At 33.9% G+C, this 20,172-nt stretch overlaps 1 protein-coding gene and 1 long non-coding RNA gene across 5 annotated transcripts in view; both read left to right on the top strand.

Annotated features, from left to right (window-relative positions):
* LOC132742156 (autism susceptibility gene 2 protein-like) overlaps positions 1-20,172 on the top strand; it is a 141,747-nt gene that overhangs the window by 117,245 nt on the left and 4,330 nt on the right. The window contains exons 7-14 of one of the 4 annotated variants that reach the window (XM_060730484.1): positions 1,212-2,046; positions 7,448-7,719; positions 8,905-9,125; positions 11,529-11,570; positions 13,858-13,953; positions 16,380-16,457; positions 19,322-19,441; positions 19,690-19,882. In XM_060730484.1, coding sequence (XP_060586467.1) covers positions 1,212-2,046; positions 7,448-7,719; positions 8,905-9,125; positions 11,529-11,570; positions 13,858-13,953; positions 16,380-16,457; positions 19,322-19,441; positions 19,690-19,882 — 1,857 coding nt within the window. The remainder of the gene's footprint in view (positions 1-1,211; positions 2,047-7,447; positions 7,720-8,904; positions 9,126-11,528; positions 11,571-13,857; positions 13,954-16,379; positions 16,458-19,321; positions 19,442-19,689; positions 19,883-20,172) is intronic. The other 3 variants (XM_060730486.1, XM_060730485.1, XM_060730487.1) reach the window with 3 other exon arrangements.
* LOC132742157 (uncharacterized) lies at positions 13,960-15,845 on the top strand. The gene is made up of 2 exons (XR_009627393.1): positions 13,960-15,743; positions 15,775-15,845. It is a non-coding gene; the product is annotated as an uncharacterized LOC132742157 (long non-coding RNA).

Raw genomic sequence — 20,172 nt, 5'->3', positions numbered from 1 at the left:
AATGTTTTGTTGATAAAAAATTTTAGATTAAGATTTTACCCCCCCCCCCCAAGAAAAAAGAAAACAAACAAACAAAAACACTTTTTTTCATGATCCTTATTAACATGGTTTGATCTGAAGGCTCTTTCTTAATGGTTCCCCAGTTAACCTTTTATGCTTTAGTTAGGCATGGAGCCTTACAAAACATTAAGAATCTATGAAAAAACGTATTAAAGAGACGAGACATTAACATGACAAAATCTAAATGAAATTACTTATTAGAAAGGGTCAAGTACTAAGACAGACTCCAAATATGGTACTGGACTACCATAGTAGACTATATAACTGTTGATTGAATAATGAAAAAATAAGACAATCATCAGATATGTAATGTAATGACTGAAATGAGAAAACCACAGCTGTCTCATTACAACCAAGAGGAAAAACCTTGGATATTAAAAAGTAGGTGTAAAGTACCTGTAGTGTGTCTGATAATTTTATCAAAACTGACAGAATGGATTTTGATTAGCCACTTGTAAACCCCAGAGATTTCCTGTTACAACTCCATTACTTGGCGGCCATAAAACACAAGTGGGGTCCTTGAAAAAAAAGATTATTTGGCTAATAATGTGCTATATTATATTCATGCATGTTTTATGGCAGCATTCTGCCAATTTACAGAAGCTGTGCAAAGAATATGATATCTGTTCAAGACTGAAGCATCCTGTAATGGGATTGGGGTGGGGGGGATCTGTGGTAGTAGTGATAGAGAGAGGGAGTGTGGGGGCGGGGGTATGATAGGATGGAATGTCAGAAAATTTGATATTTTGGCAGGTTTGCTTATTTCGACTTCAGGATATGATAAAAATGATAAATATTATGTCAGGAACTTATTGCAGGTTGTTTTTTTTAATTTAATTTAGAGAAAGAAAGATTATTCTATTTCAATGAAATCATGCTTTTCAGTTTACAAAATTGAATATTTTTCTTTTATTTGAAGAGGATATTCTAATATTCTAATGATAAAATAAAGAGGTTATTTCTTCCAGAGTTTGAAGAAACAGAATCATTGGTGGTTTGGTTTGTGTGTAGAAACTCATTCTCCACACTTTATGTATGAGTAGAAGGAAAATTTTGTGTTACTAACTCCATATAGCAAATCTTTTATGAACCTGTTACGTGCTGGAAGGGAAATGACCTAATTGTTATTGCTTGATTTTAAATCGTTTCAGGTGAAAGAAATGTAACGTCCCTTCTGCCACCAGTATCAACACATAGTGCAACAATCACCACGGCAACTCATACTACAACAACAACAGGAAGTGATGTCACTGCCACCATCGTCTCCACAACCACAAGCTGTATACCACTAGTCACTAGCAGTCAAACAACTACGAGTGTAAACGTTACGACTGCGCATCATATCGTGAATACGACAACGTGTAGTAGTCAACACGTCCATCAACACAATCATCTGCAACCAGTTGTTAATCAGTCATATCACAAAGTTACGTCAGCAGACAATAAATTTATACCAGCTGACAATAAATATTCATCACTTGATAATAGATATACATCAGTTGACAATAAATATTCAACAGCAGATAATAAATATTCAACAGTTGACAATAAATATTCGTCAGTTGACAGTAAATATTCATTGGGAGAAAGCAAATTTTCATCAGTTGAGAGTAAATATTCTTCCCAGTTAAATCAACAAAAGATTCATACCAATAACAATAATGTTAATAAGGATGTTAGTCATACAAACAATTTTCAGTCGGTGATAAAGCGTCGACCATTATCTCCGCCACCGTTGACGAAATCTAGGCCACCGTCGCCTCGTCATAAATCAATATCGCACCCATTATTACCAGCATCGTCATCGTCAACCTCTCTTTCATCTATAATAAGCAACCCTGTGATCCATCGTGAGTCAAGGCGACCAACACCACCATCAAGAGCAAAGACGCCTCGTCGGGAAGATTCACGTGAACGAGAGACTTACCAACAATTACCTCCAAGTCTCGCTGTCTCAAAGTCATTCTTCTCACCAGGATTTTCTGGGTTTGTAATTTTACAATGCTCTCTAAAATGACTACAAGGTTCGGAGTGAACTTCGTAGTCTATATTTTCAGAATATATAAAATTTTCATGATAGACAATATTTGGCTATTAGACTCCGAAAGTTATAATAAAACAAAGTCAAAAAAAAAAAGAGGAAAAAGGGACAATTATGATATACACTATTGACATCCTGTGTGATTTACCTATTTCATATATTTCAAGGAAAATCGATCCTGTTAGCTTACAACCTATTTTCTACAAACAGCTAACCTTTTTTTTCCAGACTGTTAGCTAACCTGTTTTTCCCTGACTGTTAGCTAACCTGTTTTCCCTAGACTGTTAGCTTACCTGTTTTCCCTAGCTTGTAAGCTTACCTGTTTTCCCCAGACTGTTAGCTAACCCGTTTTTCCCTGACTGTTAGCTAACCTGTTTTCCCTAGACTGTTAGCTTACCTGTTTTCCCTAGCTTGTAAGCTTACCTGTTTTCCCAAGACTGTTAGCTAACCTGTTTTCCCCAGACTGTTAGCTTACTTTGTTTTTCTCACCAGTTACTGCAAACTTGTACATGTGATCACCATGACTGAAGGACAAATGATATTTTGTCTTCATCCAAGTCACGAAAGTGTTTGTTTGAAGTAGGCGGATAAAGAATAGAAATAGCATTGTGTAACTCAAGTCTATTGCCAGGAAACATGGCGGGTTGAGGGAGAGAAAAAAACACTTCAGAAGGCATGAATTTTAGCAAGAGTTTCAAATTAGTTGTTACATTATTAATTTGTTTCACACATCACTAATATGCGATAGATAGATTGATGATGAGGTTACGTGATTTACTATGAAAACAGACAGTTACAATAATGCTTGCGCTATGTCACTAATGGTTTCACTTAGGCCAAAAAAATTTATCTTGTGTGTCATTCTATTTCTTGGGTGTCATTTAATTTCTTGGGTGTCATTTTAACGTTAACTGTCATGGAATGGAAAGTTATTAACTTTTGACAACATTTTAAATCCAGGCCAGTCTACGCTTCCAAGCTGTCTAACAAGTATATTATTATTTACAAGAATATTAAATTGAGCCGCGCCATGACAAAACCAACATAGTGCGTTTGGGACTAGCATGAATCCAGACCAGCCTACACAATCGCGCAGTCTGATCAGGATCCATGCTGTTCGCTTATTTACTGTATTACAAGAAGAAAAACTGAAAGCAAACAGCATGGATCCTGATCAGACTGTGCGGATGGGCAGGCTGGTCTGGATCCATGCTGGTTGCAAACCCATTATGTTGGTTTTGTCATGGCGCGACTCAATTATTTTAAGACCCGCTGACATTTACAGAAATATAATTAAAGAAGGAACACATTGGTGTAAGGTGTAATATTTTAATTAAATTTTATCACATCATTTTCAATGAATTACTGCTATACCATTATTTCATATCTGATTATTACAGATATCACTTACAAAATGCTTTTAGAGGGATATTTCCTGTGATTTCACAAGTAAATATTTTTTTTAGATGTATATATTAATATGATCTACGATGTATCACATTTAGCACCTTTGAGAGGTATGTGATCTGAACATATCACAAATTAACTAACATTTAAGATGTGAATGACCTTCTGTTTTGCACGTAACTATGCTCCATCAAGGTACATGACCTGTTCATAGTACTACTCCTTTTTGTTGTTGTTTTTTTTAAGTGTCCATGCATTTTTAAAAGTGAAGGTTTGATGAACTTAGAATTGTTCGGAAATTTACAATTTCTGGTAGATTTATTATGTAATTGAGAGTTACGATGCAATGGCTGGAATATATCAAGACTATTAGATAGAAATAGAATGTTCACATATCTTGAATGATTTTACCACCTTTTTTTGCCAAAATTTCTAATTTGTAAGATGTTTTTCTCCATATCATAAAATTAACACCCCGTCTTAAAGGTGATCCGTGTTATGTACGCAGTAATTAATATAATAATACAATATTTTGTTGAATCAAGATGACAACAGATATTATTGTTGAAAGTCTGATATTAGGTTTTTTAAAGCAATAATTAAAATATAAGAGAAGTTGTCAGGCATTTGTAAAGAACAGATCAGTTAATATTTCATCACCTTCATGCAGTAATGGATAACTACCTACTAAAGTTAATTGGAGTTAACCCGTTACTGCACTTAATTGACGATTTTCGATAAAATATTGGGCCGATTCTCATGTAAAAGCTCATAAAATACCTGGAAATTTGTATCTCACTGACAAGTAGAACTTATTGAATAACATAATTAACTTCTCCATAATGTAACATTGAATTCTTTATGTTATTTACCTTGACCTCATCAGAGTAAAATATAAAAATCTACAATAAAAGTTCACGAACAGCTTTTTATGCACTTCTACTTATTGTAAACCATACATTAGTTTAGTCATTTTACCAACAATGACTTGAAATAATGGGCCAAGTGCTTTCAGTTACTTAATGTAGAGAAGTTTAAACAGTAATTGACAGGTTACATTATGTTTTCAAATAAATGTCCTGAAGGAAATCTTTATTAATTTCAATATTCAGCATGCAGCCCTCAGTATAATAATGCCTAATTTTCCCAAGGTTAGATTGTTCTCTATAGAGCAATCACCTAAATTTCCCCAAGGTTAGACTTCCTTCTATAGAGCAATCACCTAATTTTCCCCAAGGTTAGACTTCCCTCAGTAAAGCAACCACCTAAATTTTCCCAAGGTAAGACTTCCTTCTATAGAGCAATCACCTAATTTTCCCCAAGGTTAGACTTCCCTCAGTAAAGCAACCACCTAAATTTTCCCAAGGTAAGACTTCCTTCAGTAAAGCAACCACCTATATTTTCCTAAGGTAAAACTTCCCTATGAAGAGCAATCACCTAATTTTCTCAAGGTAAGATTTCCTTGTAATTAAGCAATCACCTTTCAGCAGGAACTGAAATCTCTCTGCTGAAGGTAGTTGCTCAGACTGTTATGGCTTGACTTTTTATACTTATTTCATTCCATCAACCTCATTTATAGACAATACTGGATTCCCACACTAACTTGGGAAAATCCTGTGTAAATCTCCTGGACTTGAATATGCTGCAAATGTGCCTCAATATGAAGGGTAAATGATAATGTTGGTAAATCTAGAATTCAAAATGGAGGATGTCAAAATAATATTTACTTCCTGTATTTTTTAAGATACTGACATTATAAAGTACTAGTATTTCTTTAAGATGAATGATGTACTGAAATCATGAACTACTTGTATTTAAGTTGAATGTCAAATTGTCTTTCCAAATATAGACTTATATAATGTATACACATTGAAAAGGAGAATAATTATGTACAAGAAGATTTAATTTGATCATGTAAAAAGCCCTTTGACATTATGCTTTCCATTGAGGACTTTGAATTGCCAATCCCTAAAGTTATGCCCCATTTTAAAGTTAGAATTTTAAGTTAAGATTTTCATTTTCCCAATTAATTATTTTCCATAACAGTCGCGTTGAGATATGTGACTTTTGGTTAAAGTGTATTACTTATAATACAATATTTTCATACAAGAATACAGTTATGTGATAATTGGTAATTATCAGGATATGTGTGTGATGAGATTGAATAGTATGATTCTAAAATAGCTCAATTAACACATACATTTGAACTTTTGGGAACTTTACCAAGAGGCATGTGCTAATTAATGGAGCCCATATTAGAAAAGTGACATGTTACACAAAATATATAATACGTAGAGTGATTGTACGGCTATTATTAAAAATTTCTTGTGTTACAGTACCCGGAATTATCATAAGTGAGCAAATTAATGGAACCCTTATTAGAAAGGTGACATGTTAAACAAAATATAATTAAAGTATGCGGAGAGATATTACCTTAAATTAATTGATGGAGCCTCTATCAGAAAGGTAACATGTTACACTATATATAGAGGTAAGGTAACTTAACTTGTTAACGTTATGTTAACATAGGTTACCTCCAGATTTACTCGCCATGTGAAATTCATGTCATGCTGATATAACTAGAGATATAAACCTTACAAATATTGTGTAAAAACATGCATTGCATGACTGGTCGGACCATTTAAACCTGCAATTAACTTAAATTGTAGCATGCAAAAATGCTTGTAATATAAGTTAATGCTTTTAAAATGATGTACTTTCGGTCATAGACTTCCGTTCAGTTTATGTAGTTTTTTTTTCTCCCCCTGACTTTTGTTTAAAATCTAAACAATGCTTGGTGGGCCTTTTTTTGTAGGGAGTTGTTTTTTTTGCTTTGTACTTTTATTACATTCTGGCATCTTAAAATTTCACTTAAGAGTTGTTTTTTTTTTGTTACTTTTTTTAATAAATTAAGAAAGAAAAGTCTTTAAGGTCTTGTTTTTTTGGTATGATTTTTTTTTTTTTTTAAATATAATGACAGTTTCAAAAATAAAAATATTTAGTGCTCAAATTACTGAAACATTTAAACCACAAAAACACTTGAATATTTTGATACGCAGTTTAATATATGAGCCGTGTCACGACAAAATCAACATAGTGCGTTTGAGACCAACATGGATCCAGACCAGCTTGCACATCCGCGCAGTCTGATCAGGATCCATGCTGTTCACTATCAGTTTCTCTATTTGTATTAGGGTTGGTAAGCGAACAGCATAGATCCTGATCAGACTGCGTGGATGCGCAGGCTGGTCTGGATCCATGCTGGTCACAAACCCATTATGTTGGTTTTGTCGTGACACGGCTCAAATATGAGGAGTCTGAGGGTGTCACACATTTTATATACCAGCATCATGGTTTTATTAATTTGATCTTTTTTCTTCTGAATTTATGAAAGGCGAAGTGTGATTGAGCAATAGATTGGATAAAAAAACAAACATGAATATTTATTAGGTAAACTAGTGTTATAAAATAAAATGAAAAGCAATTTAATTTTTTGTGGGGGAAAAAAGGGCAAAACAAAAAAGAGAGAAGATTGCAACAGATTTTATGTGTATGAATTTGAAGAGATATGGGGAAAAAACTAAAGTAGATACAGATTTTTTGTTTGTAGGAGATAGAAATACAGCCATTTTTTAGTTTTATCTCTTTGATGTAAGGAAATTGAGAGGAAACCATATGTTGTAGTGGGTTTTGAATGAAGAAAATATGTTCCTGTTATTACACTGTAATGTTTAATAATGTATTTAATCAATTGCTATCTAGCTTGCTTATGTAAGATCTATACGCTTAAATCTGGTTCCCCGCACATGTGCCTTAAATTATGTAATATGGCGACCTCCACCAGTACAGCTGGAAAAGCAGTTGTATGACTGTAACAGATTCAACATTACTTTAAGTTTAGTTAAGCTAAGCCTTATTATTATCATTCTTTATTTACAGACATGGCCCTTCTGCTGCAAGTATATATAGTCCGTTAGGGCCAAGCCCAGGACTCCATCCGATACATTCCACGCCACCTAGTCACACCCCGACATTCCCGGGATCAAGCGTGATACCGTCACTACATCAGCACCATCAGTCCACGCCACAGCCGCATCCAAACATGTTTGCTCCGCCTCTACCGCTCGGACTCCCCGGTGGTCCGATACCAGGGTCACTAAGCGGAGCACCATCGTCACATATAACTTCAGAGTCACCTCTGTCAATTTCAAGTAAGTCTATTGATTTATGTATCACATTCCTTTTTTCCTGTAAAAACGCTTAGCTCAATAGGCAGACTATTGGATTTCTTATCCAGGGACCATGGTTTGATCCTTGGGCGAGGAGAAATTTATTTTTTCTTTGTGTCAATCAATCTAATGACTTATTCAATATTGTCATTAATTATTTTCTTCTAGTTGGAGGGGGGGGGGGGGGTTGATTCAGAAATGATTTCGGATTACTAGTCATTCACTTCGGAGATATTGGTCATTACTGGTTAATTATCCAGGAAAGCTGGTTAAAGTGGACGGATATCAGAGATATGACCAAAAACGTGATAAAATTAGCGTATAAAAACAAACAATTTCTTTGTAAAGAAGACTTGTGAATGGAAACTTAATTGTTGGACAGAATTGGTAGTTAAGATTTGTGGTTTTCCAAGAATAGTGTGTTACTAATTGGTCTGCTTAAATAACTTAATGAACATTGTTTGAAATAGGCATTTCAATGACAGGGAAAAAAAATCAAAGGACTCATTCCTTTGTTATGAATTGTGTGTTGAGAGGTCATAAGTTGGAAGGCAATGCAACTGGCAAGATCATCCCTGTGTATTCTTCTTTTGGAAATTATTAACAAAATAAGGGAGAAATGATCAATACTCTAGGAAATGACAAGGTAGTTGTTTTGGTAGAACATTGAACTTGTTGATGTTGAATCAAATTATGATGAAAAAGTTAAAGCAGGAGGGGGAGGTGGAGGTAATGGTAAGATTGTATTTAAGGAAGATATCAGTCAATATAAATGTTTCTAAAAATAAATTTTACGTAAATTTTGATAATAGAATGTTAATTTTCTAAGGAATGGTGCGAAACTGAAGTTGTGAGGATTTTTGCTATTTAAAGAGAACAGGCTTTTGGTTTATTATTTTTCATGAAGCAATTGAATTATTAAGATGGTATTTAATTAAAAAGACAATAAAAATGATATGGAATTTAAAATAGATTGGAAAAACATAGTATGAATATATGGCAATATAGTAAGTTTTTTTATGTGCAATTTTTTTAAATTTTTGTTTTGTTTTTGTTTGTGTAATCTGTAATGTTATTCAAATGCAGGTTGAATGTTATTTATAAATGTTGTATAGCATTAAATGAAAGGAAAAGTCTTGAAATTAAAATTTCTTTTGTAATTTTTAGATCCGGATTTGTTGAGAGAAGAGTTAAATCGCAGATTTCTGGCGTCGCAGGATCGCTCGTCGTTGCTAGGTTCGATACCGCCATTGATGCGGGCAGATATTCATCAGCATATGCATCAGCATCAACATCAACATATGCATCAACATCAACACACATATGGTGGCATGCCACCACCGGCAATTTCAGCACCATCGTTAGTTCCGACACCAACACCTAGTCCGGTAAATTTATTTACTTTTTGTTATTTTCATGGTTAAATGTGAGTAGGCTGAACAAAATTATGGAAATATCCATTTGTTAATAATGTTATATAAATCTATGCGGTGTACAGGTTGACGACAAAAGTAGGTAGGTCTGCTTATAGGTGTTAGCACTGACTGCAAATTTAACCAAATCGACAGAATGTTCCTGTGAAAAAAGAAAAAGAAAAAAAGATCACACAAAGTAAAGATATATGTACAAGTTACATACATATACGTTATTCATAGTTTTAGTAATTACAGAAAATTCTACAATTTACGTAAAACTGTGAGAATTTGAATGTTTCCCCCCAGCTATATGAATTAATTTAAAACTGTGCTACATTTTGTGGGGTAGTGATTAAGTGTAACATGCATTAATTTCGTAATAGCAACATTAACTGGCTTAATGGCAGAATAGGAATTACATTTTGTAAAATGTTCAACATAAAAAGCATTTCTGGTTTATTAACCACAGAAAGGTTTGGGGTTTTTTTGGTAGTGTGATTATAGAACCAAATTCAATTTGTTTATAATCTGGCATTAAAGAAAAAGACGGACCTGATTACAAAATACTTCAGCACTCCCCGCAGGCCTTTGATTAGAAACTAAACAGAGACTAGAAAGAATTCGTATAAAAGCAGCCCATAAATATCTTATTAAGATTAATGCACAGAAATGTTTACAAAGTGTCTGCCACATCCATGTGTTTTACGGCTGAGAGGTGAAATCGTTTCTTAGCTTGTTTAAAGATCATACTGTTTTTCGTTGCAAAAAAATCTAGTTTTCCATTGCCGATTTATTGCGATAAGGTGGAAGATGAAATTCCTGATAGAGCAAGTGTTGATAAATTTTAAATTATGAGAAAAAATAGATTGTTGTACTTGGCAAGTACCCTAGGGGGTGTATGTGGGTAGATAATTGACTGATAGACCTCTGTTCTATTTAAAGAGATGCTGCCTCAATTTCATTTATTATCAGTAATATTAATAATTGGTGGGGGGGGGGGACATAAAAAGTTAAAGTTTGAATGACTACATGAAGTGAGAACTTTATTTTTTAGTACCAAATGTAATTTTATGCAGGTTTGTTATAGTTAAGAAAATATTTTAATATTATAAGTATTTGGTATAAGATGAAACAAGTTGACAGTGTATTTTGACCTGACTAACCGATTGACTTGTTGCCTAAGTGTAAAATTATCTAGAGGCATTTCTCTGTTCAAAGTATAGTATTTGATTGATTTTTTTCATCGTATTTCTTCTTTTGGTTGGAAATTTTATTGCAACCACAGTAAAGGTCATACTTCCAGGTAGAGGAACACGTAAGGTGCTGCCTCTCCATGCATTATTGCAAGCATAAACAGGCACCTGAGTAGAACTAGAACCACTGATAGGCTGTAACCTCACTGGATAGCATTCTCATATAAATGAATCCGTAGCACCTGACCGGATTCGGACCAACAGTTGTGAGGGGCAAGTGGTTTGAAGTCAATGACCTCAACCACTTGGCTGACGATATATTTAAAAGCATACTTGAACACAAAGCATAAAGGAATAGGGTACATGATTATGCTGATGTTATTTGCATTTAAAGTGTTTGATTTGTAAGGTAATTTCTTATTCATCTGATATGGTATATATCTAGGTAATCTACAATGTAATGCCTATGATATCTCATCTAGAAGTTCCATGGCACAACCATTACTATTCATTGGAATCCTGGTGACAGTGACTTGTTTTTCAAATCTAGAAATATTTATTAGCTTTTTATCACATTGGCAGAAATCTGGCTATATTTGTCTTACCTTGGTTATATAATAAGCATAAGAATGTCCCCACACAGTCTTGTTTCTTTGTTATGCAAGTGTGTTTATTTGTTTAATAGTCCATGCTTTCAGATTTACAGTTTTTTATACCTTTGTTGCCTGAAGAATACTACAGCATTAAAGTGTCCATCAATTTAAAGAATATAAAGATGTAAATTTGAAATTAGTAGCCAAAATTGTCCAGTTAGCTCAATAAGTAGAGCAAATTCGACTGTGAATCGGGCAACATGGGTTTGATTCCAGAAAGGTGCAGGTCACTTTCATCGTGATTGATCATGAAATCCTTTCTATGGCCATTCACACTTTACCTCTGCTCTGGCATGTACCAGAAGTAAAAAAACTGTGGTCATTTCCTCGCGAAAATGAAGGCAACTAGTACTGGGTTGTGCCTGCTGGCCTAGTTTTATATTGGTACCAAATCACTATTTCAACAGGTTAGGGGTTAATCTAAGGTCACATTCGAGTATTGTCACTTATTACACTAACATAGTTTAAAAATTTACAAAAACTACACTGTACAAACCAAACAAATGAATGATTCTTTTTCATTATTTCAGTTTGATAAAGTTCCACCAAGTAATCCATTCTTCCGGCAGGGTGTAAGTATATTAGATTTATATTTGCTTACCCTTTACATGAAAAGGGAGATTTTTTACTCCTGGGTTATCCAGTTTCTGTTTGTCCTTCTACAGCCATATCTTGGTTATCAGTTATGTTAAATAGTTAGACTTGATATCTGATATTGACTGTTTTTGTGTGGTATAAGGTTACATACAGTTTTTATCAGATATTGACTGTTATTGTAGGGTATAAGGTTACATACAGTTCATATCAGATATTGACTATTTTTGTGGGGTCGTAAGTTAACATACAGTTTATACTAGATATTGACTTCTTTTGTGGGTCGTAAGGTAACATACTGTTTATACCAGATAATGACTGTTTTTGTGGGGTATAAGGTTACATACAGATGAGTTTTTGTGGGTATAAGGTTACATACAGTTTATATCTGATATTGACTTTTTGTGGGATATAAGGTCACATAAAATTGATAATCTGATAATGAGTTTTTGTGGGGTATAAAGTCACATACAGTTTATGTCAGATATTGACTGTTTTTGTGGGGTATAAGGTCACATAGAGTTAATATCTGATATTGACTGTTTTTGTTGGAAAAAGGTTACATTCAATTTATGTCAAATATTGGTTGTTTTTGTGGGGTATAAGGTTACATACAGTTTATATCTGATATTGACTGTTTTTGTGGGGTATATGGTCAAATAAAGTTAATATCTGATATGACTTTTTGTGGGATATTATGGTCACACAAAATTGATAATCTGATAATGGGTTTTTGTGGGAAATAAGATTACTTTGTGGGGTATAAGGTCTCAAACAGTTGATATCTTACATTGACTGTTTTTGGGTGGGGTTGGGGAGCGTGTCAAAGCTGAAATGTAGGTTGTTTTATTTGACATAAAACTCTTAAGTATTTTGGAATAGGGTGTTGTATACTGGATAATCTTTACTATAAATCTTTATACTGGTTAAAGTTACCCATCCATTGGTCAAATGTGTAAAAAGTAATCAGTGATTAGTCTTTGCCACCAGTATAGAATCAGGCCAGCATGCGCATCCGTGCAGTCAGACCAAACTCTATACTGTTGATAGCTGAATTTTATATTTTGGTATTGAAATACTTTCAATTTTCAATGGACCGTTCTAAATTTGAAGCAGGGCATTCCATTACACAATTTCAGCAGATTTAAGGTTAATTTGACTATATGGATTGATTGCTTTATTAAACTGGAAGAGGGATGTGTAAAGAGAAAAGGGTTTTTCATGGCTGCACATCTTTTAATAACTAAATCAGGTTGCTGTTTTTGTGTTTGTTTTTTTGTATTTTTTTTTGTATTTTTTTGGGTAAAAATTCTTATACTTTTATTCTTCATGTTTCCTTGAAAATACAAGTTTTTAATGTCATATGATGTCAATGGCAACAATAAATGGATCTGTATTTTCATATCAAAACCAGTAAATTTTTCTGACATCATACAGCATAGGTGTATTTTATTTACCATGAAATTTTGTTTATGAATACTGTCTGAGAGTTAAATGTATTTTTTTTTTTTTTTCATATTTCATAAAAATTTACGGATTCCGAGACAAGGTTTAAAAAATAAGCATAGGGTAAAGTTTATAATTCTTGGCATTAAGAATAATCAAGATTGAAATATAGCAGTTAAGGTTAGTTGAGGCGGGGATTCAAAACATGCACAGTAATCATATGAAGTGGCTTTTTTACATATAAATGAAAGCGCGTTCTTTTATCCAGACAAAGTTTCTCTATTCTTACTCATTATTTCTCCCTCGTCTATCATTATGTCCTGTTAAATGATCATTTTGTCATGTGATCATGTCATTTCCATATCTCATAGCATGTCTAGCCGTGCCAGCCAATTTGACGAGACCAGATAATTGAAACACAACAGTTTCAGCTTAAATGCCGCAGATAAAATATAGTTTTGAGGTTCGAGGATGCCTTAAATGCATAAACTTCAGTTTTCTAAATTTTTTGTTTTATTCTTATTACGAAACCAAATTGTATCTTGTAAAATAATTTGTAACTGGAAAATCAACTTGACCCCTAAATTTGACTACAATTTCACAATGCAAATTGGAAAAAAGGGGGACATTTTTGATTAGCGAAAATCAGCAATTATATTCAAGTTTTCATGCAAAATCAGCCAGGGAAGGAATGTAAGGGAGTTTGTTCCAAACTTTCTGGAACAAATTTTGTTGTTTAACATTACCAAATTCTGTTCAGTTTTCGCCGTATTTACAATATTTCAATATGTTCTTAAAACTGGCCATGTTCGATTTTAGTTGACACCACGACCTGGAATTGCCGAGCCAGCCCCTAGACTTCTCTCGGCCAGTAAAGATAAGCCCATCCTACCCCAGCACCCACGTACATCTGCGGTAAGTGATCGTCGTCAGATAAATCGTAACCTTCCGAACAATGTGTTAATGTTGCATGCGTAACATAGTTTATTGTAGATATTTTTTGTTGTATAGAAAGAGAAGCGTCCTGAAAGCATGACCTATAGTTTAGAAATATATATAGAACACGGAAAAACATTGGGACATAAGAGTGCACAGACAAAACTAATAAATAGAAAACTAGAGCATAAATTAAATTGAGCAGCACTCAATATAATGAACTTAAGCATCAGCAAACATGAGAGAAATGGTGTCCTTAATGACCTTTATTTAAAAAAAAATTGAGCTTTGAAGAAGATGAAAAATCAACACTGAAATTTTTATGAAAATGTGTATTTCTTTCCTTGACTGATTTCTATTTCTTATATAATTTATCTGGCAGGTCAGTGGGTTTCTTAAAGGGCTATTCCCTTATGACTGAAATAAATAATGTGGAGGGGGATAGGGGGGACAGGGAGCACTTTGGATCTTTCTCCACCAGTAAAACTAGACTGATTTACCTAACAAATTTATAATTGTCAAAATGGTTTAATGACATTAATTTTGTCAGCATATTGATGAATAAGTAATGAAATAATTTGAAAAAGTAACATTTATTGTACTATTCATTTTAGATCCTGATGAAGGTCTTGAAAGACCAAAACCAGTAGATCCTTGAATAAACCAGTTTACAAACCATCCTGATGTTTGACGTGTGTTCTCTCCTCTTGATTTACTTGTTAATATAAAGTAATATAAAATTTCTGTTTAATGCAAACATGATTTTGCAAGAAAAAGATATTTATTACTGACATGTCCCTTTTAGGCCACCATATTTTTGAAGAATATATGTTAAAGGCTGTGATATGTTACTTTGTAGTCATACCATCATCTCATTTGTCATGCTCATTTCTACAGCATATACTTCTTGCTTTTTTTCCCTCTTACTTGAACATTATATCTCCTGCAATATTCAACTGATTCTTTAACATTTGATTTTATTTCCAAGTAAATTTTAACATAATACTTTAAAATCCCACCATGACATACTTTACTCCAACTTAAACATGATTTTATTTTAGTAACTTCATTGCAACCTGATTTTTACAATTGAAATGGTTTATATTTTGATTTCAACCAGATTTCCAATGAATAACTAATAGCTTGATTTACTTTGATTTCCACACTAAGAATGCTTGATTTCAATTAGCACTTAGAATGGCTTATTTCTTGATTTCAACCAGATTTCCACACTTAGAATGACATATCTTGATTTCAACCAGATTTCCACACATAGAATGGCATATCATTATTTCAACCAGATTTCCACACTTAAAATGGCTTAAAAAAGACAATATCAGACCAGGGTATATATTTAGTAACGTCACAGCTGGTACAACACCAACTAGGTGCACCCCTGTCTCATGTTAAGTTGAAGACCTATTTACCATTCATTTACATTAATAATTTGTAGTAGTGGGCTTTTAAGTATTTTACCATTGTTTAACATCACTTTTAGATAGGCCTTTAAATATACAGATGACAACATTCTTAAAAAATGTTTTTGGTGGTTTTGAATTTTTTTTTGGCCTTAAAATAATAGGGTAATGAAAGCATTGATTAGTACAAAATGTAGTTACACTATTGGTATATGGTATTTTTACTTTAAGATGAGTCAACAGGTTCAAGCTTCTTTAATAATTATGCATGGTTCTAGGTTTTAATGTCATATCTATGCATGTAAATAAAAAACAAAAACAAATAAAACTTGTATATTGTGCGTTTAAAAGGTCTTGTTCATGTATATTGTGTGTTTAAAAGGTCTTCTGAACAAATGTTCAATATCTAGTCAATTTTGCAAAATATGTTTGTTGCATTATTGTACTTCAAAAGTATCAAACATTTCACAAGGGAAATGCCTTTTTACAAATTAATTTGCTCAGTTTTACCATTGCAGTAATGTGATGATTGATATTATCGTGCAGGGAGTTGATAATTGCCAAAAAACTGAAAATAATTGAATGCAGAGAATTGTTAATTGCCAAGAATTGTTAATTGCCAAGAATTGATAATTGCCAACATGCCAGACTGTTGCCAGTATTTCGTTTAGATAATAAAGTTGATATTTTCTTGTATTTAATGCAAGGTTAATGATCTTTTACCTATTTATGCATGTTATTTTAGACTCCCTTTGATGAAAACATTAAATGCTATATAGATATAATTAAAACCAGTGTAAAAGATTAACTAGCTAATAATCCTGGTAATTGTTTTTAAGTGCCCTGCTTATATCATTACAGCAATTCTCTGATTAAATCTATGGTTAAACTCTTCTGGCTTACCATTTGTTACTATTTATAGCCTTACCATTTATTACTATTTATAGCCAGCTTTTATTACCCAGAATGCTTTATTGTATATGGCAGATCCCAGGCTTGCAGGGCTATCCTTCACCGCTACCCGATGCACTGCATTCAGGAATTCCCGGAGCTTTCCAGCCAAAAGTAAGTTTAGACACCTACTATGTTCAGTAATGCAAGTTTGTTCCAAGTATTTAGTCTTAATTTGAGGCTAAATGCATCATTGAATGTAAACAAGTTTGTAATAAATGTAGCACATTTTAAACCCTTTACTCTTCCAAACAAATTCTAAATTACTATAACTACTTATGGCCATTATAAGCATAAGCAAAAGATGGTTCAGGTTAGGTGGCAAGGGACACTATTACAGGGCATCAAAATGGCAGCATTTTGGTTGCTTAACCAAAAGTGGAAAGTCCTTGCAACCAGTATAAAGCCAGGCCAGCCTGCACTTGTGTCCAGTATGACCAGGTTCAATACTGTTGTGTGACTACATTTAAAATTTTTATTTCAATATTCCCAGCTTTCATCAGGGTGGTGAAATTTAAAGTTGGCCAGCCAACAGGTTAGTGCCTGTTTAGACGGCAGGCTGGCCTGGCTGTATTATGCTGGTTAAGGCTTACCACTTTTGGTTCCAGCAGTTAAATGGTGAAAGGTAACTAAAATGCCAGATGTTTTGAAGTTCTTATGTTTACATGGGCAAATTTACATGGACAAAAAGCAAAAACAAAACAAAAAAACTTTTGATGCTCAGAAAACATTTCAAGGTTAGGGTAGGGGGGATACTTTTTGACTGAGGATTCGAAAAGTCTCCGACTTAGAAAGGCTTACCACATAGCCATTGCAAATTCAAAGCTATAATTTGGTTATCCAGCTTGTATGCAGTATGTATGAACTTGGAATGCCAACTGCTCTTCTTGTATATTTATACATGTACATAAAATAGTAATTCCATAGGACAGCTCAAATATAAAGCATGACATTATCAGTATGTTAAGTAGGTGAAAAATTTTGATTTCTTTAAACAGTGATATTTGATTGATGGATAACAAAGGGGTACATTGGTATGGTGGGTGATGGGGGGGGGGGGGGTAATAGAAGGTATTGGTAGGGTAAATATGGAAGATGCATTCTGGCATGGTCAAAGCCTCAAAGGGTTGTACATATATACAAACCTTTGTTTATCACAGTAATTAGATGCTTGTATTGTATAACCTTTGTTACTTTATACACAATAAACTACAGTCCTTTGGTATGATTAAACCTTACTGTGCTGGTTACAACTGAATATACACATGTGATCAGTACAGATTGCCTTCTGAGCACCAGGTGTGCACTGTAATTCTTATTCAGTCAGAACTTATTTTGAAATTTTCCCCTAAAAATGATGAATGGTTTTGTCCAGACTGACAGATGGACAAGTCCATTTAAGATATTTAGCATAGGAAGGTTTAAGTATATGAGCCGCGTCACGACAAAACCAACATAGTGCGTTTGCGACTAGCATGGATCCAGACCAGCCTGCGCATCCGCACAGTCTGATCAGGATCCATGCTGTTCGCTTACCAACGCTTTTACAAGTAGAGAAAATAATAGCAAACAGCATGGATCCAGATCAGACTGCGCGAATGCGCAGACTGGTCTGGATCCATGCTGGTCGCAAACGCACTTTGTTGGTTTTGTCGTTACGCGGCTCATAATTATAGTATATTCATTTGCAAAAGCAGCAAGAGAGAACATCAAATGGCATGTTTACTTGATTCTTGGTTGACAAAACACTTACTATCTAACACTGTAAACACAGATATAGATCTATGCATTAAAGCTATCAGTAACGAACTGCTATAAAATGCTTGCTTTTCGGTATGAGAGATTATTCTTAACTTGCATTCATATGCCAGTTTGGACATGGAAGTGATATCTTTCAAAAAGAATTATATGTTATATAAGAAGGCTTTTACTGCAATGTAATTTATAACAGGTGTGAAATGTTTTGTGCATATCTGAATTTAAAACATTACATCTGGCAGGGTGAATATTGTGATTGCAATGGTCACCAATATATTAACCATACTCTATTAAGAGTGTGTCAAGCTGAATATCTACATCCTGAAGTGTATAAAATTATTGTTTGAAATTTGAAAAAATTTCTTCATAAGAACAATGTAAGAAAGAATTTATATAAGGTTATACATTTGTAATTCCCTAAATGCATATTGGGCATGTACAAAGTCATCGCTAAAAAGGTTTTAATCCTACTAAAAATGTTAGCGTAATAATCATTCGTTTGCAGAAAATTTTATTCTGTTTACATTTAGTATTCATGTTTGTGTAAAATATCATGTTTATGATAACACTTTCAAGTAATGGAAACAAGATAATTTTGTTTTTTATAAATTTTATAAAAATAAATTCATAATGTATACCTTTATACATTTTAAGGTACCTTAAAATTCAGGTCTATTTCTACAGATTTATTGCCATAAGGATAGATTAAATAAAATCTCATTGAAATAAGAGTTACCTGGCCTTTATCTGTTTGATACTATTTGCTCCCTTTTCTTCATTACCAGTTATTCCCTCTTTTGTCTGCAGTCGTTTTTACGACAGGGTTATTTCTTTTTCTTTTCCTATGCTTCAGGGCATAACCACACTCTTGCTGTGGGTCCACTGTTTATCTTAACTTTCTATGTTTCAGGGCATAACCACACTTCATCTTGCTGTGGGTCCACTGTTTATCTTAACTTCCTATGTTTCAGGGAATATCCACACTCCTGATACTCCTGCCGTGGGTCCATTGTTTATCTTAACTTTCTATGTTTCAGGGAATATCCACACTCCATCTTGCTGTGGGTCCACTGTTTATCTTAACTTTCTATGTTTAATGGAATATCCATATTCCATCCTGCTGTGGGTCCATTGTTTATCTTAACTTTCTATGTTTCAGGGAATATCCACATTCCATCCTGCTGTGGGTCCATTGTTTATCTTTACTTTCTATGTTTCAGGGAATAACCACACTCCATCCTGCCGTGGGTCCACTGTTTATCGCTCCAGGACGAGATTTAGACAAGTCCCCTGCTCACATTCCACAAGCACCTCAGAGTAACTTACCAACTACGGCTAAGGTAAGGTTCAGACATACTGCTCCAGTTTTAGGTTCAGAAAAGGTTTTATTTATCAACGACTTACAATTTGCAGTAGAGTTTTATAACCTAAATATTAGTTAGAATATCATATCTACATGCATCATGATTGTAAGGTGTAAAGCCATTATTTCACCATACTTAAGTGTGTGTACTTACCTGTGTAGTAAAACATAAAATATTAAAATTTATGAACCTTTTTCATGCATAGAGTTTGTCTATAATTCCAGAAGCCAGGTAAATGGTGTGCTGTTCATGTACGTATTGCATGGGAGATTTACCATCATCAACAGAAAAATAACTCTGACAAAGGCTCGGATTCAAAGCCCTCGGATCCACTAAGGCCCCCTAGTCACCTCATTCAGGGCCCATCATTGGCACGTCCTCCAGACTTGCCAAATAGTGCCAACTCTACATTACTTGGTAAAATTTAATATCAGTTTTTTCATAGAGATACTAATTTTAATAACAATAATGTGGCAGCATGGCCGAGTGGTTAATGCGTCAGACTAGTAATCAAAGGATTCCTGACTGTTCAAACCCCATAGGGCAAGCTGCTGTTTCTGTAAGCAAGAAACTTTACACCGATTGCTTAGTACTGGTTGGTTCCACGAACAGATTCGAGAGTGTTTCAATAAGCTTATAGCTTCCAACACATTCAAACTATAATAAATTTGTATAAACTAATCATTTTAGTGATATATACAAGCTTT

This window comes from Ruditapes philippinarum, unplaced genomic scaffold (assembly GCF_026571515.1).
Source record: "Ruditapes philippinarum isolate M1 unplaced genomic scaffold, ASM2657151v2 ctg1219_1_1_1_1, whole genome shotgun sequence".
Classification (NCBI taxonomy): domain Eukaryota; kingdom Metazoa; phylum Mollusca; class Bivalvia; order Venerida; family Veneridae; genus Ruditapes; species Ruditapes philippinarum.
The sequence above is the reverse complement of the archived record's forward strand: the minus strand, read 5'-3'. Positions and strand labels throughout refer to the sequence as shown.